Source organism: Elaeis guineensis, chromosome 5 (assembly GCF_000442705.2).
Source record: "Elaeis guineensis isolate ETL-2024a chromosome 5, EG11, whole genome shotgun sequence".
NCBI classification, from domain to species: domain Eukaryota; kingdom Viridiplantae; phylum Streptophyta; class Magnoliopsida; order Arecales; family Arecaceae; genus Elaeis; species Elaeis guineensis.
Window position 1 is genome coordinate 115,548,035 of NC_025997.2, and position 14,701 is coordinate 115,562,735.

General features: G+C 36.1%; 1 protein-coding gene across 4 annotated transcripts; it reads left to right on the forward strand.

The window, feature by feature from the left end:
* Nucleotides 1-2,786: 2,786 nt before the first annotated feature.
* On the forward strand, nucleotides 2,787-13,300 carry LOC105045577 (uncharacterized). 4 transcript variants are annotated; one of them, XR_012141590.1, is made up of 7 exons: nucleotides 2,787-2,954; nucleotides 4,018-4,332; nucleotides 5,735-6,182; nucleotides 6,579-6,877; nucleotides 12,236-12,577; nucleotides 12,917-12,963; nucleotides 13,051-13,300. XR_012141590.1 is itself a non-coding variant. In XM_073258143.1 (7 exons), the coding sequence occupies exons 3-6, from the start codon at nucleotides 4,018-4,020 to the stop codon at nucleotides 12,557-12,559; spliced, it is 1,386 nt and encodes a 461-aa protein (XP_073114244.1). In that variant the 5' UTR covers nucleotides 2,837-2,954; nucleotides 3,115-3,195; nucleotides 3,991-4,017; the 3' UTR covers nucleotides 12,560-12,577; nucleotides 12,917-13,300. The 4 variants fall into 4 exon arrangements, 3 of the variants coding, with proteins under 3 accessions (XP_019706469.1, XP_073114243.1, XP_073114244.1); XM_073258143.1 differs by adding an exon at nucleotides 3,115-3,195 and having other exon boundaries at nucleotides 2,837-2,954; nucleotides 3,991-4,332; nucleotides 12,917-13,300; XM_019850910.3 differs by having other exon boundaries at nucleotides 12,917-13,300.
* The last annotated feature ends 1,401 nt before the right edge of the window (nucleotides 13,301-14,701 follow it).

Genomic DNA, 14,701 nt, shown 5'->3' on the forward strand with positions numbered 1-14,701 from the left:
GGCCGACGACATCGAGGTCGTCGAGGTTGGGGCAGCCGCAGGCATGGAGGGACATAAGCTCGAGGCCATAGGATGCTGGAGGGATGGGGTCGGGAGGGGGGAAAGGAGGGTTGGGGGGTTTGGGCGCTGGTGAGAGGAGAATCGCGGGACGGGGAGAGGATGAGGTACGCATGAGCGAAAATTTTTTATCCTAGCGAACAGTAAATAGGTGGAATATTAGCGACGGCAAAGTGGCCATCGCTCATGCTATTAGTAAAAGTATTAGCGATGGCATTCCATCACTAAAGCCATCGTTAATACTTTTGTCAAGAAAAATATATTTTTTAAATTTTTTAAATAAATTTTTTTCATAATTATTAGCAATGACAAATACAACTGTCGTTAATGACCATCGGTAATTAATTAATTTAATTATAATTATAATTAATTTTTTTTTTGAAAGTTTAAATTTATTAACGATGACTTTCACGGTTGCTAATAGTCAGTCTTCGGTCACTAATACGACTATTAGCGATGGCAAAAATGCCATCGCTAAAAACCGTCACTAATAACCTTTTCCATTATAAATTTTATACTTGCTATTTTTTTATTTTTCTCTAAATATAATATAATTTTAAAATTTAAAATCCATCTTCACTATTTATTATCTAAATATTATCATCACAAAAGATTGCCTCGATACGATAGCCCTAGGTATGTCGATCATTAAAATTTAATTTCGACGGTCACAAACGATCGCATGATGATTTGATAGATGGAGACCATCGATGAGTCCAAAAATTTGAAATGATGATTTCGGTGATATTTGTAACAAACTTTTAAAATTTTACTTCAATCGGATATCATTATCATGATTAATTTAGCATGAGATGATTTGGACCGTTAAATGAAAAATGAGTGATTAAAAGGTCAAACGGCATCCGATTATAATGTGACTTTTTAGATAAATAATTTTTACTATTATTTTGATCGTTTGTATGATAATAATTGTAAAATTCAAATCACGCATATATGAACGATCCAAAACTATATATCTCTTGCTACTTATTCTTAAAGTCCTTAAGTAATTATACTTGTATTTTTGTAAGATCTAGTTAACGTAAATGGTTCATATATGCATAGTTTAGATTTTATGATCACCACTATACAATGATTAAAATAGTAATAAAGATTATTTATCTAAAAAATTATCTTAATCAGACGTCGTTTGACCTTTTGATCAGTCTTTTTTTTTTTAAACGGTCGAAATTATCCCATGCTAAATTAGTCATAAAAATGATGTCCGATTGAAGTAAAATTTTGATAGTATGCTACAAATATCATCAAAATCATCTTTGCAAATTTTTAGATCTATCGGTGGTCTTTATCTATCAGATCATCATGCGGTCATTCGTGGCTATCAAAAATAAATTTTATTGAAAGATATAGCTAGGGTGATCGGATTGAGGTGATTTTTTGTGATGATACTCTAATGATAATTATTTAAATAATAAATAATAAAGATAAATTTTAAATTTTAAAATTAAACTATATTTAGAAAAAAATAAAAAAAAAATTATGACGATGAATTCCATCTCTAATTATGCCGTCGTTAATAATCATTAGCGATGATCCTTGTTGTCACTAATACTTTTTCTACCATCGCTAATAACTTTAATAAATAATTTTTTTTTTACGATGATGAGTTCCGTCGCTGATAGCGCCATCGCTAATGATTATTAGAGATGGCGATTACCGTCACTAATATTTTTTTTGCCGCAGCTAATAAGATTAATAAATAAAAAAAAATCTCAAATTGTGTTTACAGCGATTAAATCCATCGCTAATAGTGCTATCGCTAATTATTATTAGCGATGGCAAAAATCATCTCTAATACTTTTTTGACCGCTAATAAATTTAATAAATAATTTTTTTTATGATGGTTTATTTTTTGGTCGTGATTGTTGGTCGGTCAAAACACTTATTAGCGACGACATTTTGATCGTTGCTAATAGCCATCAGTAAAAAATTACTAGCGATGAAAAACTTGCCGTTGATAATGCCGTCTCTAATAGTACCTATTAGCGACAGCGGAAACGCCATCACTAATTGCCATCGCTAATATCTTATTTTCTTGTAGTATTATATATAATGTAGGATATCATAATATGCACAAGATGTTATAATTTTTTTCAAAGAATAAGAGCATTTTAGTCATTCAAAATTTTTAAATGAAAAAATAAAACTGCAGGCATTAAATGCATGTTAGAAAGTGGTTGGATAAAAATATCTCTTTCATATTATGATATCCTGAATTATATTATAACATCCTGAACCATATTATGATATGCTACATATAAAAAGTCATACTTTGATGCAGAATATCATAATATGCACAAGATGTCATAATTTCATGAGCCATATTATGATATCCTTCGTATAAAAAGTCATAGTATGCCACAGGATGTCATAATTTTTTTCAAAAGATAAAAATATTTTTATTATATAAAATTTTTAAATAAAAAAATATAAATATAAATATTAAATATATATAAAAAAATAATAATTATATAAATCAATCGTATAAAATGGTGCACTTTGCATTGGCGCCACCCGCGGGGTATTAAGAATTTCTCTAAACAACAAACGGAACCTGGGATCACAGATTATCCATGGGCCAAGCCCGAATCAAAGAAACCGGGCACAAGGATTCGGCCTTTTTGAATCCCGGCCCACGGAGAGGGACTCCGTCAAAGAATATATCCTCGGGGGATCTGTGTGCGTGGAAAAAACTATGGACGGTCCGGATTAGGACTCGATTAATGAAGGAGAGCTCCACTTTTATTTCTCACTTGCACGTTGGTGGAGAACCGGAACTCCAAGGTAGGGCTCCATCTAGGTCAATTCTTCTTCGCGAGCGAGAGGACGTACGTCGCTGCCGAGTTCGACGCCAGGATTTGGAATCCCAGAAGAAGGTCAGTTGCCCACATCTCCTTCTCCCTTGTACCAATCTCAAACCGCTTAGGCTGCGTGGATTTGAGTGGTTCTTGGGTTTTCTAATTCTGGTTCTATGAGCATCGATTTCATTTTCCCGGGTTTTAATATAATCTTTTTGTTTTTTTGCTTGGATTTTAGATGAATCATTGAAGAAAACCTATATTTTGGAGGCTCCATTGGGGGAATGATTGGATTGGGATAACTGCCCTACTAAAACATGTAGTTTTTAATTCGAAGCATTAGCGAATCACCTGTACTCAATTTTTGTTCATCCAAGCGCATTTCTTGTGATTCGATTGTAATTACTTCCCTATTTGCTCGATGCATTGGTGAATCACATGAAATCGATTCTTTTGTAATCCAAAGACGCGTCTGGTGACCTTGACGCCCAGCATTGCCATCTTAAATATATAATGTCCTTCGAAGCAATTCGTAGTAATTCTACCTTTCTATTGGAATAAGTTGAAAGTATATTTGGATGCACGCTTCCGAAGTTTAAACTCCCCTTCATAGTCAGGACTTGTTAATATCGGTGTGAAAACCCCTTTGCGTCTATAGTTTCCTTTGACATGCTCAACACTTTGATAAGTTTCGTAGAGCAGTTTACTTACGTGTCATTTGTTGATTTCTAATGCTCTAATGGCCATATGGACTATTTAACTCTCTCCTCCCGGTAGAAGAAGGGCTTAAGCTTAGCTCTTCCAGCTAACTTAATGTTGGGGTTACTAAAGGACTTCTCTCCTTCTTCTTAGATTTAATGATTTCTTTCAGTTTTAATATTGCTAAACTTGACAGTTCTTTTGATAATTTCAACCCTCTTATTGTTAAATTATTATTTGATTGATTTAGAACTCTTATAGCCAATATTTTTTTATTCTTTCTTTATTAGGAATGCTATGGGATTTCAAAGATCTGCAGTGATTGTAAAAAGATGATAATTTTGTTTGGTCTTTCTTCCATGATTTATTACTGGCTTTTAGAAATGATCCGGGATATCGGACGAAAATGATGCAGGTGTGAGTTGTTTGGTGTTCTCTCTAGATGGCAAGGAAATCGAGCCCTGAGATAGATGATGAACTTTTTAATGAAGTTTATGGCAAGGAGTATACTGGGCCGCCAGGATCAACTGCCAATAATGTGTCAGCAAAGGGAAATACAAACAAGAGGCCTTCTGCTGGTACTCAATCTGACGAGGAAGATGAGCCTCGAGATCCTAATGCTGTTCCAACTGATTTTACTAGCAGAGAGGCTAAGGTATGGGAAGCTAAAGCTAAGGCGACGGAAAGGAACTGGAAGAAAAGAAAAGAAGAAGAAATGATCTGCAAAATTTGTGGAGAATCAGGTCATTTTACTCAGGTATGGTAATATTGTTGCTGTTGAAATCCTTTCATGAAAAAAATATAAGATTACCATGGAACTATATTGTTAATTGCAGTATTAGAAGTTTTTTGTAGTTTTTTAATTGCAGTATAAATATTGTTATTTTGGTTACTGTTAAGACCTGTAAGTGCTACTGGTGCTTCAGTCTTGAAGTTGACCATATCTTCCCAGATATCAAGGAAAAGTTTAATCATCTTGATCATGTTATTATGATTGGCAGGGTTATTGAAGTGTTTGCCCAGATCCTTCAGCAGCTGCTTAAACAGCTTAATGATGTCAAATTGTTTGAGTGCCCATTTAAACGGTCTAGCTTTAAGCTGTCTAGCCTTTTCATCTGCTTAACTACCTGTTTAAATGTTTAACCAGCTGCTTAATTTGCTTAAGAGTTTAACGAATGAATGAGTGACCAAATGCAGTATCTGATAGAGCTGATGTTAATTCTTCTGCTGCATATGTAACTTTTAGTGTACTACCTGGTGCGGTGTCTTGATGTTGTTTTGTTGTATGTATGCATGTTTAATCATTACTTAAATATGAGTTACTAGATACGTGACAGCTGTTAAGTGCATTATTGTGTCATTACTGCTTGAGGTTTAATTACTTGTTTTCTTGTGTATCTTCTTTCCATTTCCTTCAAGGATGATGATAAAGCAATGATCTTGTCAATAAAAAAAGAAACTCCAAATGGATTGCCATTTACATGCTTAGTATTGCATGCACAAAGTTTTTTTTTTTTTTTTGGGTAATTTAATTTAGTCTTTGCATCAACTCAACCTTTTAGCTGTTTGTGTAAATGCTGAATTACTGAAGAAATATATGAAAAAATCTGGTATGCCGAAAAATATAAGGATTGTCATCATAAGAGAGTGCACATTCATAAGATGATTGTACAAGAGATGATAATGTTTTGGTGATTCTGTTACAAAACTAGGAAAGATGAAGTTAAAAACAAGTACACAAATTGGAATGTAATCTAGTTTAAGGGTGCAGTTTGAGAGGAAGATCTATGGTTCTGTGAAACATGGTGATGCATATATGGAATGCAGGAAAACGATTGGAAGGATTGATACTGAAGCTGGAGGTGGAAGTTAACATGGACGAATGTAATGATGACATGTTTGAAGAAGCTTGTACATTCTCATCAAAAAAAAAAGAAGCTTGTACGTGATATTTATCTATTGAACAGAACAGCAAAGTATTTATTCAGTCAATTCCCAAGAGAGGGATATTGATTCTTGGTTAGTGCTATGGTTGGTTAGATGGGCACCCCTTTCAGTTCCATTGTGCAACAGCTCGTTCTCACCAGTTTTTTCACATCATCATTTTACATATATTGTTTTTACTTTTGATTTCACCTATTTCTTGCCTTCTGTTACAGGGATGCCCATCTACTCTTGGAAGTAACCGTAAGTCAGCAGATTTTTTTGAAAGAGTGCCAGCAAGAGACAAAAATGTAAGAGCCCTTTTCTCTGAAAAGGTGATAAGTCAAATTGAAAGGGATGTTGGTTGTAAGATAAAAATGGATGAAAAGTTTCTGATTGTCAGTGGGAAAGATAGACTAATACTGGCTAAAGGTGTAGATGCTGTGCACAAAGTGATTCAAGAGGATAAGGGCAAAAGTAGAAGCCCTACTGGTTCAAACAGGACACGATCCAGATCTCCTGATGAAAGTCCCAGGGGTGCTGAACTAAGACGTTCTGAATCTCAAAGGTCTCATTCTAGTCCGAGAAATACATCACGCTTTCAAAGCAGGGGTTTCAATCAGGACAGGCATGTTCAAGATCATGTACGTGAAGGTTCACAGAAATTGAGGGGTTCTTCGCAAGGTAGGGTCTCCATGCATAATGATAGTTACACAAGTTTTTAAGACATGAAAATATGTAGTGATGTTTTTTTTCCTAGTGTCTCTTTTTATGTGATAAACCTTTGATAAATTACATGTTGAGATGTCCTTTTTTTGCAGCAAGAGGTAAGTCCAAGCTTTATGTGTTCGAATATGAAGTGATTTTCTCCATGGTTCTGGGTCAGACAGATTTTGATTATGAAATTTTTTACTGAAAGAATATCTCGACTTTTATGGGTTGGATGAGCTCGCAATTTCTGTATACTATCTGGCATCATTCCTCCTTGAATATAAGATAGACTCTAGTTAAAGCATCAATCTATCTTAGAGATATGGAATTAAAGTGCGATATCGCTTACATATTCTTCATTTCGCGAAGCTTATGCTAATGATGGGGGAAAAGGCCGTCCAGCTCGTTCAAAATCTCCACTACGCTCCTCTTTTGGTGGTGATGTGTATAGACCTTACGATGGGCACAGTCATAATACCGGGTTGCACAAGAGTGGTAACTGGGATATTGAGAGGCATGGAATGGATTCTCATTCGGAACGCAAATTTGACTTCCCTAATTACCCGCAGACCTTAGAAGAACTAGAAATGGAGTTTAAGAGGGAGGTGATGGAATTGGGAAGGGTCCGTGACCAAGAAGAGGATGAAGAAAACTACAAACATCGGGAGGTATGATTCTAAACAGTTTCCAAACAGTAACATATTGGATGCTTTTAGGTTGATTCTGTTTAGCTTGAAGATTTTAGAAAAAAAAAGGTATTCACTGGCATGCAGCTGGATGCTAACCTTTGCTATCTCGTACATGTATTCCATATAATTACATACATAAACATCTGAATTAATATATAATGTACAGATATTTATGTGCATACTTTTGTTCGTACATACACATGAACACCAATATGAAATGACTGAATCATGTTAGATGATTTGCATCAGACACAGATGCATGTATTCAACCTTCATATATGCAATTTACTTCCACAAATGTCACCTTATACATATTGCTGTTTATGTATGCAATCTTCCTCTGTACATCAACACGTTGATGCATATACATACTACAAATACAAGCTCAGATATGCGAAGGTTATAATAAAGATGCATAACTGCATAACTTAGAGTTTTGCACATGCTGTACGATCCTTAACATCCTCCATGCATCAAATGCTCCACCAGTATTCCATTTGTTGGACTTGGATTATGTTTTTAATGGATGAAATGAATGTTGTACTTCTCCCTTTTGTTTATAGGTCACACATAGAGTGCTGCTTGCTCCATGAGGTGTGTGCGAATTCTAACTCTTATATTAGCCTAGCATGTACATGCTCATGGGTAGATGTATTTTGTTTGGAGGACTGCATACAAACACTTGCTTTTAGACAGATGGGTGAATATTGACACACTAATGCCACCCATACTGATCGTGACCATAGAAGTGATGGGGGGAGAGGGAGACAATAATGATCAAAACTGGAAAAATTGCATTTGATGAGTAGTTAGATGGGGAAATTTATGTACTCAAAAATATCTCAAATTGATCTTAGATCTGAAATGAAAAAAAAATCAAGTCATAGGAAAGGGTATTAAAAGAATTCAACAAAGTAACTGGAGAGCACTCCCCACTCCCATAGGGGAGAATACAAAAATGAATAAAAAATCATATGATTTTACAATAACATTGGTAACAGATTATGATTTTCTATTATAATTTCTTTAAATTGTTTTGCTCAACAGATTTGAGGGCTTTGGTTGAAGGTTTATTTGAAGACACGGTTACATGCTCTAAATTTTAACTCTTCACTGCTGATCGCTATTGTAGAGCCGTTGATGTTGTCAGGTGTACAATGATTTTTAATTGGTAATATGGGAAAAGTAGTTCATAATCAGTCTGCAGTCCAGATAAGCTCATTGAGTTTCACATACATTGCTACATTATATTTTGGAGATGTCCAATGATTTTAGAGGAATACTTTTTTTGGCTACAAAGCTTAGAAAGGTCATGTTCTGTTGAAGTTAATCAGTTACGGTGTGTCGGAGCTGCTATTTGGAATTCTGTTATTCCTTTAATTTGTTAGCCCCCATGTTCAGAGTTCTGCTCCATAGCTGACCTATTTTGATGATAATATGCTTGGATGCTGATGACTTGCATTGTTCTTTTGGGTCAGGAATATCTTTTATTTGTTTGTAGATGGGCATACCCTAAGTGCTAACTCTCTCTAGTTTGGAATTTGGTGAAGCGGCACTGAATTTTAATGTCAGGCTCAGAAGTCAGAGCCAGTTGCAATTATATTTTTCAGTAATTAAATGAGTTTTAACAAGCAGACCTTCATATGGGTTAGTTAAGTCTTCTTACTGTTATGTTTTTAGAACTTTTTAAGTTTTCTTGCTGACCAAAATTTGAAGCAAAAGGGCTCATCTACCCCAGGATATTCATTTATTATTAGAATATTCCTACTTTGGTTTTTTAAGCAGGCTAAACACTTTTAATATACTATTCTATTGTAATTTGATGTTTAACCTGGACTCTAAAATATCTGGAAATTCTCAAAAACAACACCAAACTCTTGTTGAGCCTTGTGTAAATTCTTTCACTTCATATCTAGTTAAGTAATCCTCCCTCGTGAACTGCAAGGCCCATGAAAAACTGTGATATTTTTGGTTGCGAGCCATTATGTTCTGCTGCACAAAGCTCATTTTTTTTTTCTAAAAAAAATGTTGTTATAGTCATCATATGCTTGTTCATGAATGCACCATCCATCTAAGCATTGTAGGAAGGCTATTACTGCAGTTTTCTGACAAGGTGGCATTATAAGGTGCTATCATTTAAGATAAGAAGTAACTGACTTAGAGGAGGAAGAACAAATAGAATGGTTAATATGTTTTAAATTCACAAAGCAAGACTAATGAATACTTAACCATTTTTAGATTAATATAAAAAAAGTCATGTCACTTGAACCCTAAGTGATGCAAGAGCAATAGACCGACCATGTTGGCTCACCTCGTTTTGGTTCAACCTATCGTTAATAGTTATACTTTAATTATGTATTCATAAATGTAGGGTGTCTCCTAGGTTTAATAATTGTGCTTCATGCATGTCTTATTAGAGTTCATGGAAGTATTTATTTATTTGTCTTTAGGAAAGTTGAGTGGTATTTATTAAGGGATCTGAAGGGGTTGTGTGTTGTTTATACAACTTATATGTAGTAAAGATAGTGAATAATGAAATATTAGATTGTGTTTTATTGTTTGTTAAATTTAGTCGTGGATTCCACTTGTTATCTCCTTTCCTCCTACTTGCTTCTCCTCTATCTTGATCCCTTTCTCCTTGTTTGCTTAATTTTCTACCATTTCTGGTGTCATTAAATGGGGACAACTACAATAAATTAACCTACTAGCACTATAACAAAATTTAAGAAAAACAGTTATTATAAATGAGGGTAAATTATAGGGACACCTTAACTTAAGTTGTCTTAGAGACACCCTCTGGACTTCAAAATGTTCAAATAGGTCCTTCAAGTTTTCAAATTGTGTTCCACATTGGTCCTTTTGCTCCCTGACCAACGGACGATGTTAGCCTATCGTTACCAAAATATCTTCACCCTCTTCAGAGTGCGGATGAGTATAAGGGGTTTGGAGTGCTCTGAGATCTGTTTGGCAAGTGATTCATAACTATGGGCCATATACTAAGGATGTTTTGAGATTTGTGCAGGCAGATGAATGGAGCTTGGAGTGCTTTGGGATATGTGCGATGGGTGATCCTTACCTATGGGCCATATTATTGAGGGTGCATTGAGATATATGCAGGCGGATGAATGAAGAAGTTCGGTGTGCTTTGAGATTTGCATGGTGGATGATCTGTAAGAATAGGTTATATACTAATGGTGCTTTGAAATCTGTGAAGGTGGATGAATGAAGAGGTTTAGAGTGATTTGAAATTTGTGTGGTAGGTAATCCTTCACTATAAGCCATATACCATGGGTGCTTTGAGATTTGTCCAGGTAGATGAATGATGGCAAAGTGCTTTGAGATTTGCATAATGGGTGATCCTTAACTATAAGTCATATACTAAAGATGCTTTGAGATCTATAGGTAGATGAATGAAGGTGTTTGGAGTGCTTTGAGATCTGCATGATGGGTGATCCTTAAGTATGGGCCATATGCTAATGGTTCTTTGAGATTTGTTCTTGGTCTTTTCCCCCTCAAACAACCGATATAGATAGTATTTTGGTCATAATACAATTTTATGCGACCATGTGATGGTCACGTGACATCATTCTGTTAATGGAGATGCATGGCAACACCAATTTGGAAGCTTGAAAGATCCATTTGGAATTTTTTAAAGCCAAGGGGTTGTCTTTGAAATGGGCTCTAAAGTTGAGAGGGTGTCTCTATAATTTTCTCTATAAATTAACCTATCGGCACCATAACTAAATTTAATAAGAAATAAGTTTAAGGCCCACTTCTATGACCTTATTATTGTTTAATTACTATTTGGATCCTGAACTGATCAATATGCGTCTGTTTGGAAAATTCTGACAACGGGTGCTCTTCACTAGGCACTGGCAGGTTATATCTAACTAAACATAGAACAATGCTCCTCACAAGCATTTGTACTCATAACTGAATATTATATACTTGTAAAAATTTGTGAGAACTGATCATCATCTCTTCTTATTTCAACTTTAAGGAACTCTGCTTCTCAATGGAGAAAAATAACTGATTCCAGAAATCTCATTTCACATTGCAGGTGATTAGGTTTCCTATGTTCCCCCAATTCCAGTTGCACTTTATCTGAACTGATGTCTAATCTCTTTGCATAGCCTACTCATCAGCCACTTTAATTGTTTAAGGTTTTTCTTCTTATCAATATGATGATATGAAACTGACAAGTTTTAGATATTTGCATTCTGTAAACCTGTTTACTGGTATGACCATTTATTCTCTTTTATTTAGAATCACGATGCCTTCAAATTTGAATGGTCTTGATAGGCCTAATAGACAAGATCCTTACTTCTCAGGATGTTGAAACAGGATAAGGATTAGGGATGCTTTTAACTTCACTTTTTTGTTCTTCTATAGAGGAAACTTGCTATAAGCATAGAGAGGCATATTGTTATGAAGTGTTAGGGAGTTGTGGAAAAGAGAAGATTGGGTGTTTAGTTTTCCATTCACATATTTCTTTAAAGGTTGCAGAGATGCTCTTGGTGGCTGAAGTTTGGTGAATGAACCTGGACCCATTATACAGCTGGGAACCATTGACAACAAAATAACGCTCTGAAGGCACATGCATTCATGATCTGATAAATTTGAAACCAGATTTTAGTTTCATTACCTGATTTCTGACAGTAAAGAGATATTTTTTATTTGAAGCACATAGAGGACCAAGCTTGTGGGGAGTGCCTGGATTAAATATAGGAGACTCATGACAATTATGAAAAAGTATTTGTTACGTGTTTCCTTGACTGCATTCTTTTTTGTAATGTAGACAATTTCATGCAAGTTTCTAAAACTGAAGCTAAGCACAACCATAACCATTAAGCCTTCATCTCCTATATAGCCTGATCTGTAGCTGGTGGATCAAAACACAGCTCTGTTCAATTTTGTATTATTTTCGGTTGCATGGATGAAGATGATCTGGTTGACTAACGTCCTTGGTTAAAACAGACACATAGTAGTTCTATCTCTTCTGTGATTGAACGACCTTGCAAATTAACACTGTTTCCTTGGCTTTCCTCAATTGATACATAATGTCAACGGTTTTTCATCTCTCTCTCTACTTCTTTGTAGCCCATAACTTTTACCTTTCTCATTCATGAATAACGTTATAAATTTAGAGAATCTGAAGATTAGGCTTTGATCATGAGTGGTTACATAGTCCTTGTCAACTACTGCCATATCTTTCCTGGACTAGCCGTGCAGTAACTGCATCATTCCTGATAATAACAATTGCTGACATTATTTGTTTTTTGGCCTACTGGATTCTTATGTCCATTTCCATTTTTTATTTTTTGGGGGTAAATGCAGTGCATAAGAGAACTGAGAGAGAATTACGTGAAGAAGCTGGCAATCATAAGGGGCGTGCACAAAAGACAGTGGGAAGAATTTCTTCGGCTTGATATCCAAATGCGGCAGCAAGCACAGCAGACAGCTTATAACCAGCCAGCTTACCCAGGTTATGATCAGGCCTCACGGAATGTGCAGTATATGGGATCTGGTTTACCTATGGATTCAAGAAGCAGATACGCATACCCTGGTGAGAACTATTCAGCTTCAAGGCCTCATGATGCCTATAGTGAGTTCCAGCATCAGAGGCATGAAAGTTTTGGGAAGGCATATGGACGATATTAAGTAGTATCGGATCTGTTGGTGAGTTAATCTATGCTATTTTAGCTCTTCCTTAGTAGGAGTCCTACATTTGTCATTGCTTCCCCCTTTTCTCCATGGATTAGACACAACGTATCTTGGGAAGTTAAGAGGTCATTGGTGGCTTTTGGAGGTAAGTTTTTTTATTTTTTTATTTTTGGTTGGGGAAAAGAAGGGGGGGCATGCAAATCACTGACCTGTTCTACTCCTGGAAACTCGAATTCCTTAGAGGCCAGTACTGTGAATTAGTTTGCCTGCAAGTTTGTTAGAGAATGGACTTTGATGGATATTGTCCATTTCATTTCTCTGCTTCGTACCTAAAACGCTTGCCCAAATTTTCAGGGTGCATCTTTGGGGTTTCAACATTAATGCAGGATGCTGGTTTCATGGTAAGTACTTGTCCTCTATGTTTGAGTTTTAAGGAGAAATTAGTAAAATGTCTTGCTACTTTTCTCATGAGCAGAAGTGCATTTCAGATGCCTTTTTGAGTTGGGGAAAAAGGTTTGCGTTGGATATTATTGGATAATATCTGCTTCCATTGGCGTGAGATATGGGTCTGTCTTGTCGCTAGGGATATTAAACGTAGTTGGAAAAAATGTTGGGTACAGTGATGTGTTCTTTTCCTTCTTAGATTGTAAACAGTAGCAGATTGATCTTTAATTATATATGACCCATGTGACATATGTGGACTTTCATAAGGTTTCTTGCTTATGCTCTTCAAGCAAACTATGCGAAATCTGCAGGTATGTGATTTTCTGACTGATAAAGGGTAATCTTGGTAAGGAAACGCTGTGAACCGTGGGGTGTTGAACTCATTCAGAGTATTAGTCATGCATTCTGGTTCCCATCTCTTGACTTGCCTTGTATATTGCTCACTTAATGGCCCTCTTCTTCACAACAAAGCAGGCATATCTCACTACCGAGCAAAATATATCATTCAAAGGCTGACGCGACTAATTGCAGAGCTTGTGGGATTTGTTTTGGGATTTAACTACATGAGCCTTCCTCTGTGGCCAATAGTTGTCATATAGGTCCGTATGTACAAATTGTGGACTCATGGTAATGAATTGCCAAATTCTGATGCCCTTGAAGCTGCAATATTAGCGGCCCAACGTGGGTACAGGTAATTGCTTTTCTACCTTTTATGAGTGGTGTATTCTTCATCAAGGACTTTGGGCATATCTTTCCCTACGGAGGCGTTAGCTCACATTGATGCATCGTTACATCTGAAATTTCAGCAGTGGCAACGAGTAACAGTTTTCAGTAGTTACTTTGATCATGACATGGTTGAATCCCATTCAGATTTGCTTTGGGTGTGTTCTATGACCTTTCATGAGAAATGTGTTCATTCTCTCATGTGGTACTATCGAAGTCTTTTTATTCTTCGGTTCGATGTCAGTGGCTTCTATGTTTGAACTTGTATGCTCTTTTCCCCCCCATTTTCTCATTTAGTGAATCTGATTCCACACTCTCACTTGACCGCTTTATCCAGTCAACTAAAAGCCCCATGTAGAAGAAACTCAGCCTCAATTAAACCATGCTAGCTATTCTTACATGTACGCTGGAAAGACTGTATCACACATTTTACAGCTGAAATTACTGGTTTTGGTTCCTTTGCAATGTACAATTGGTTTTGGACCGGCTGCATAGATCTTTCTACCAAGCATTTTGACTTGTGTCTTCTTCACAATTCTGATTTCTGGAAACATGGCCATCTTTATTTACGGTTCCCCCCGGGGTCAAAATCATTGATCAACATTGTCGAGCTTCTCTTGGAAGCTGTTTGGTTGTGAAAAGGGGAGTTTCATGTTGACCATGACTTAACGTGACGGGAGGGAAGAAGGGGGAACATTTTTTTTTTTCTTAAACAATGGGAAAAATGATGAACTTGAAAAATCGTTTTTATATTCTTAAAAATTAGAAATATACCATGGGTGGAGACAGATGTGAGAACGTGGGAACAAGGAGATCGTAGAGCCTTCCTTCGGGGAGTTAATGTGACACCAGCAAAGAAGTAAAAAGTGTTTTACATCTGAATCCTGCCAGATTATATGGTTGGGTAATTTGTCACCACTTTGGTGTCAACCTGAGACCTTTTGCTTGGAGGGATCGGTGTAATCAGCCGAA

Bases quoted from the DNA above. Each gene is read 5' to 3' on its own strand.
- LOC105045577 (XM_019850910.3), top strand. From the start codon at position 2,802: ATGAAGGAGAGCTCCACTTTTATTTCTCACTTGCACGTTGGTGGAGAA. The intron at 2,955-4,017 runs GTCAGTTGCCCA...TGTTCTCTCTAG, and splicing joins ATTTGGAATCCCAGAAGAAG to ATGGCAAGGAAATCGAGCCC. The intron at 4,333-5,734 runs GTATGGTAATAT...CTTCTGTTACAG, and splicing joins AATCAGGTCATTTTACTCAG to GGATGCCCATCTACTCTTGG.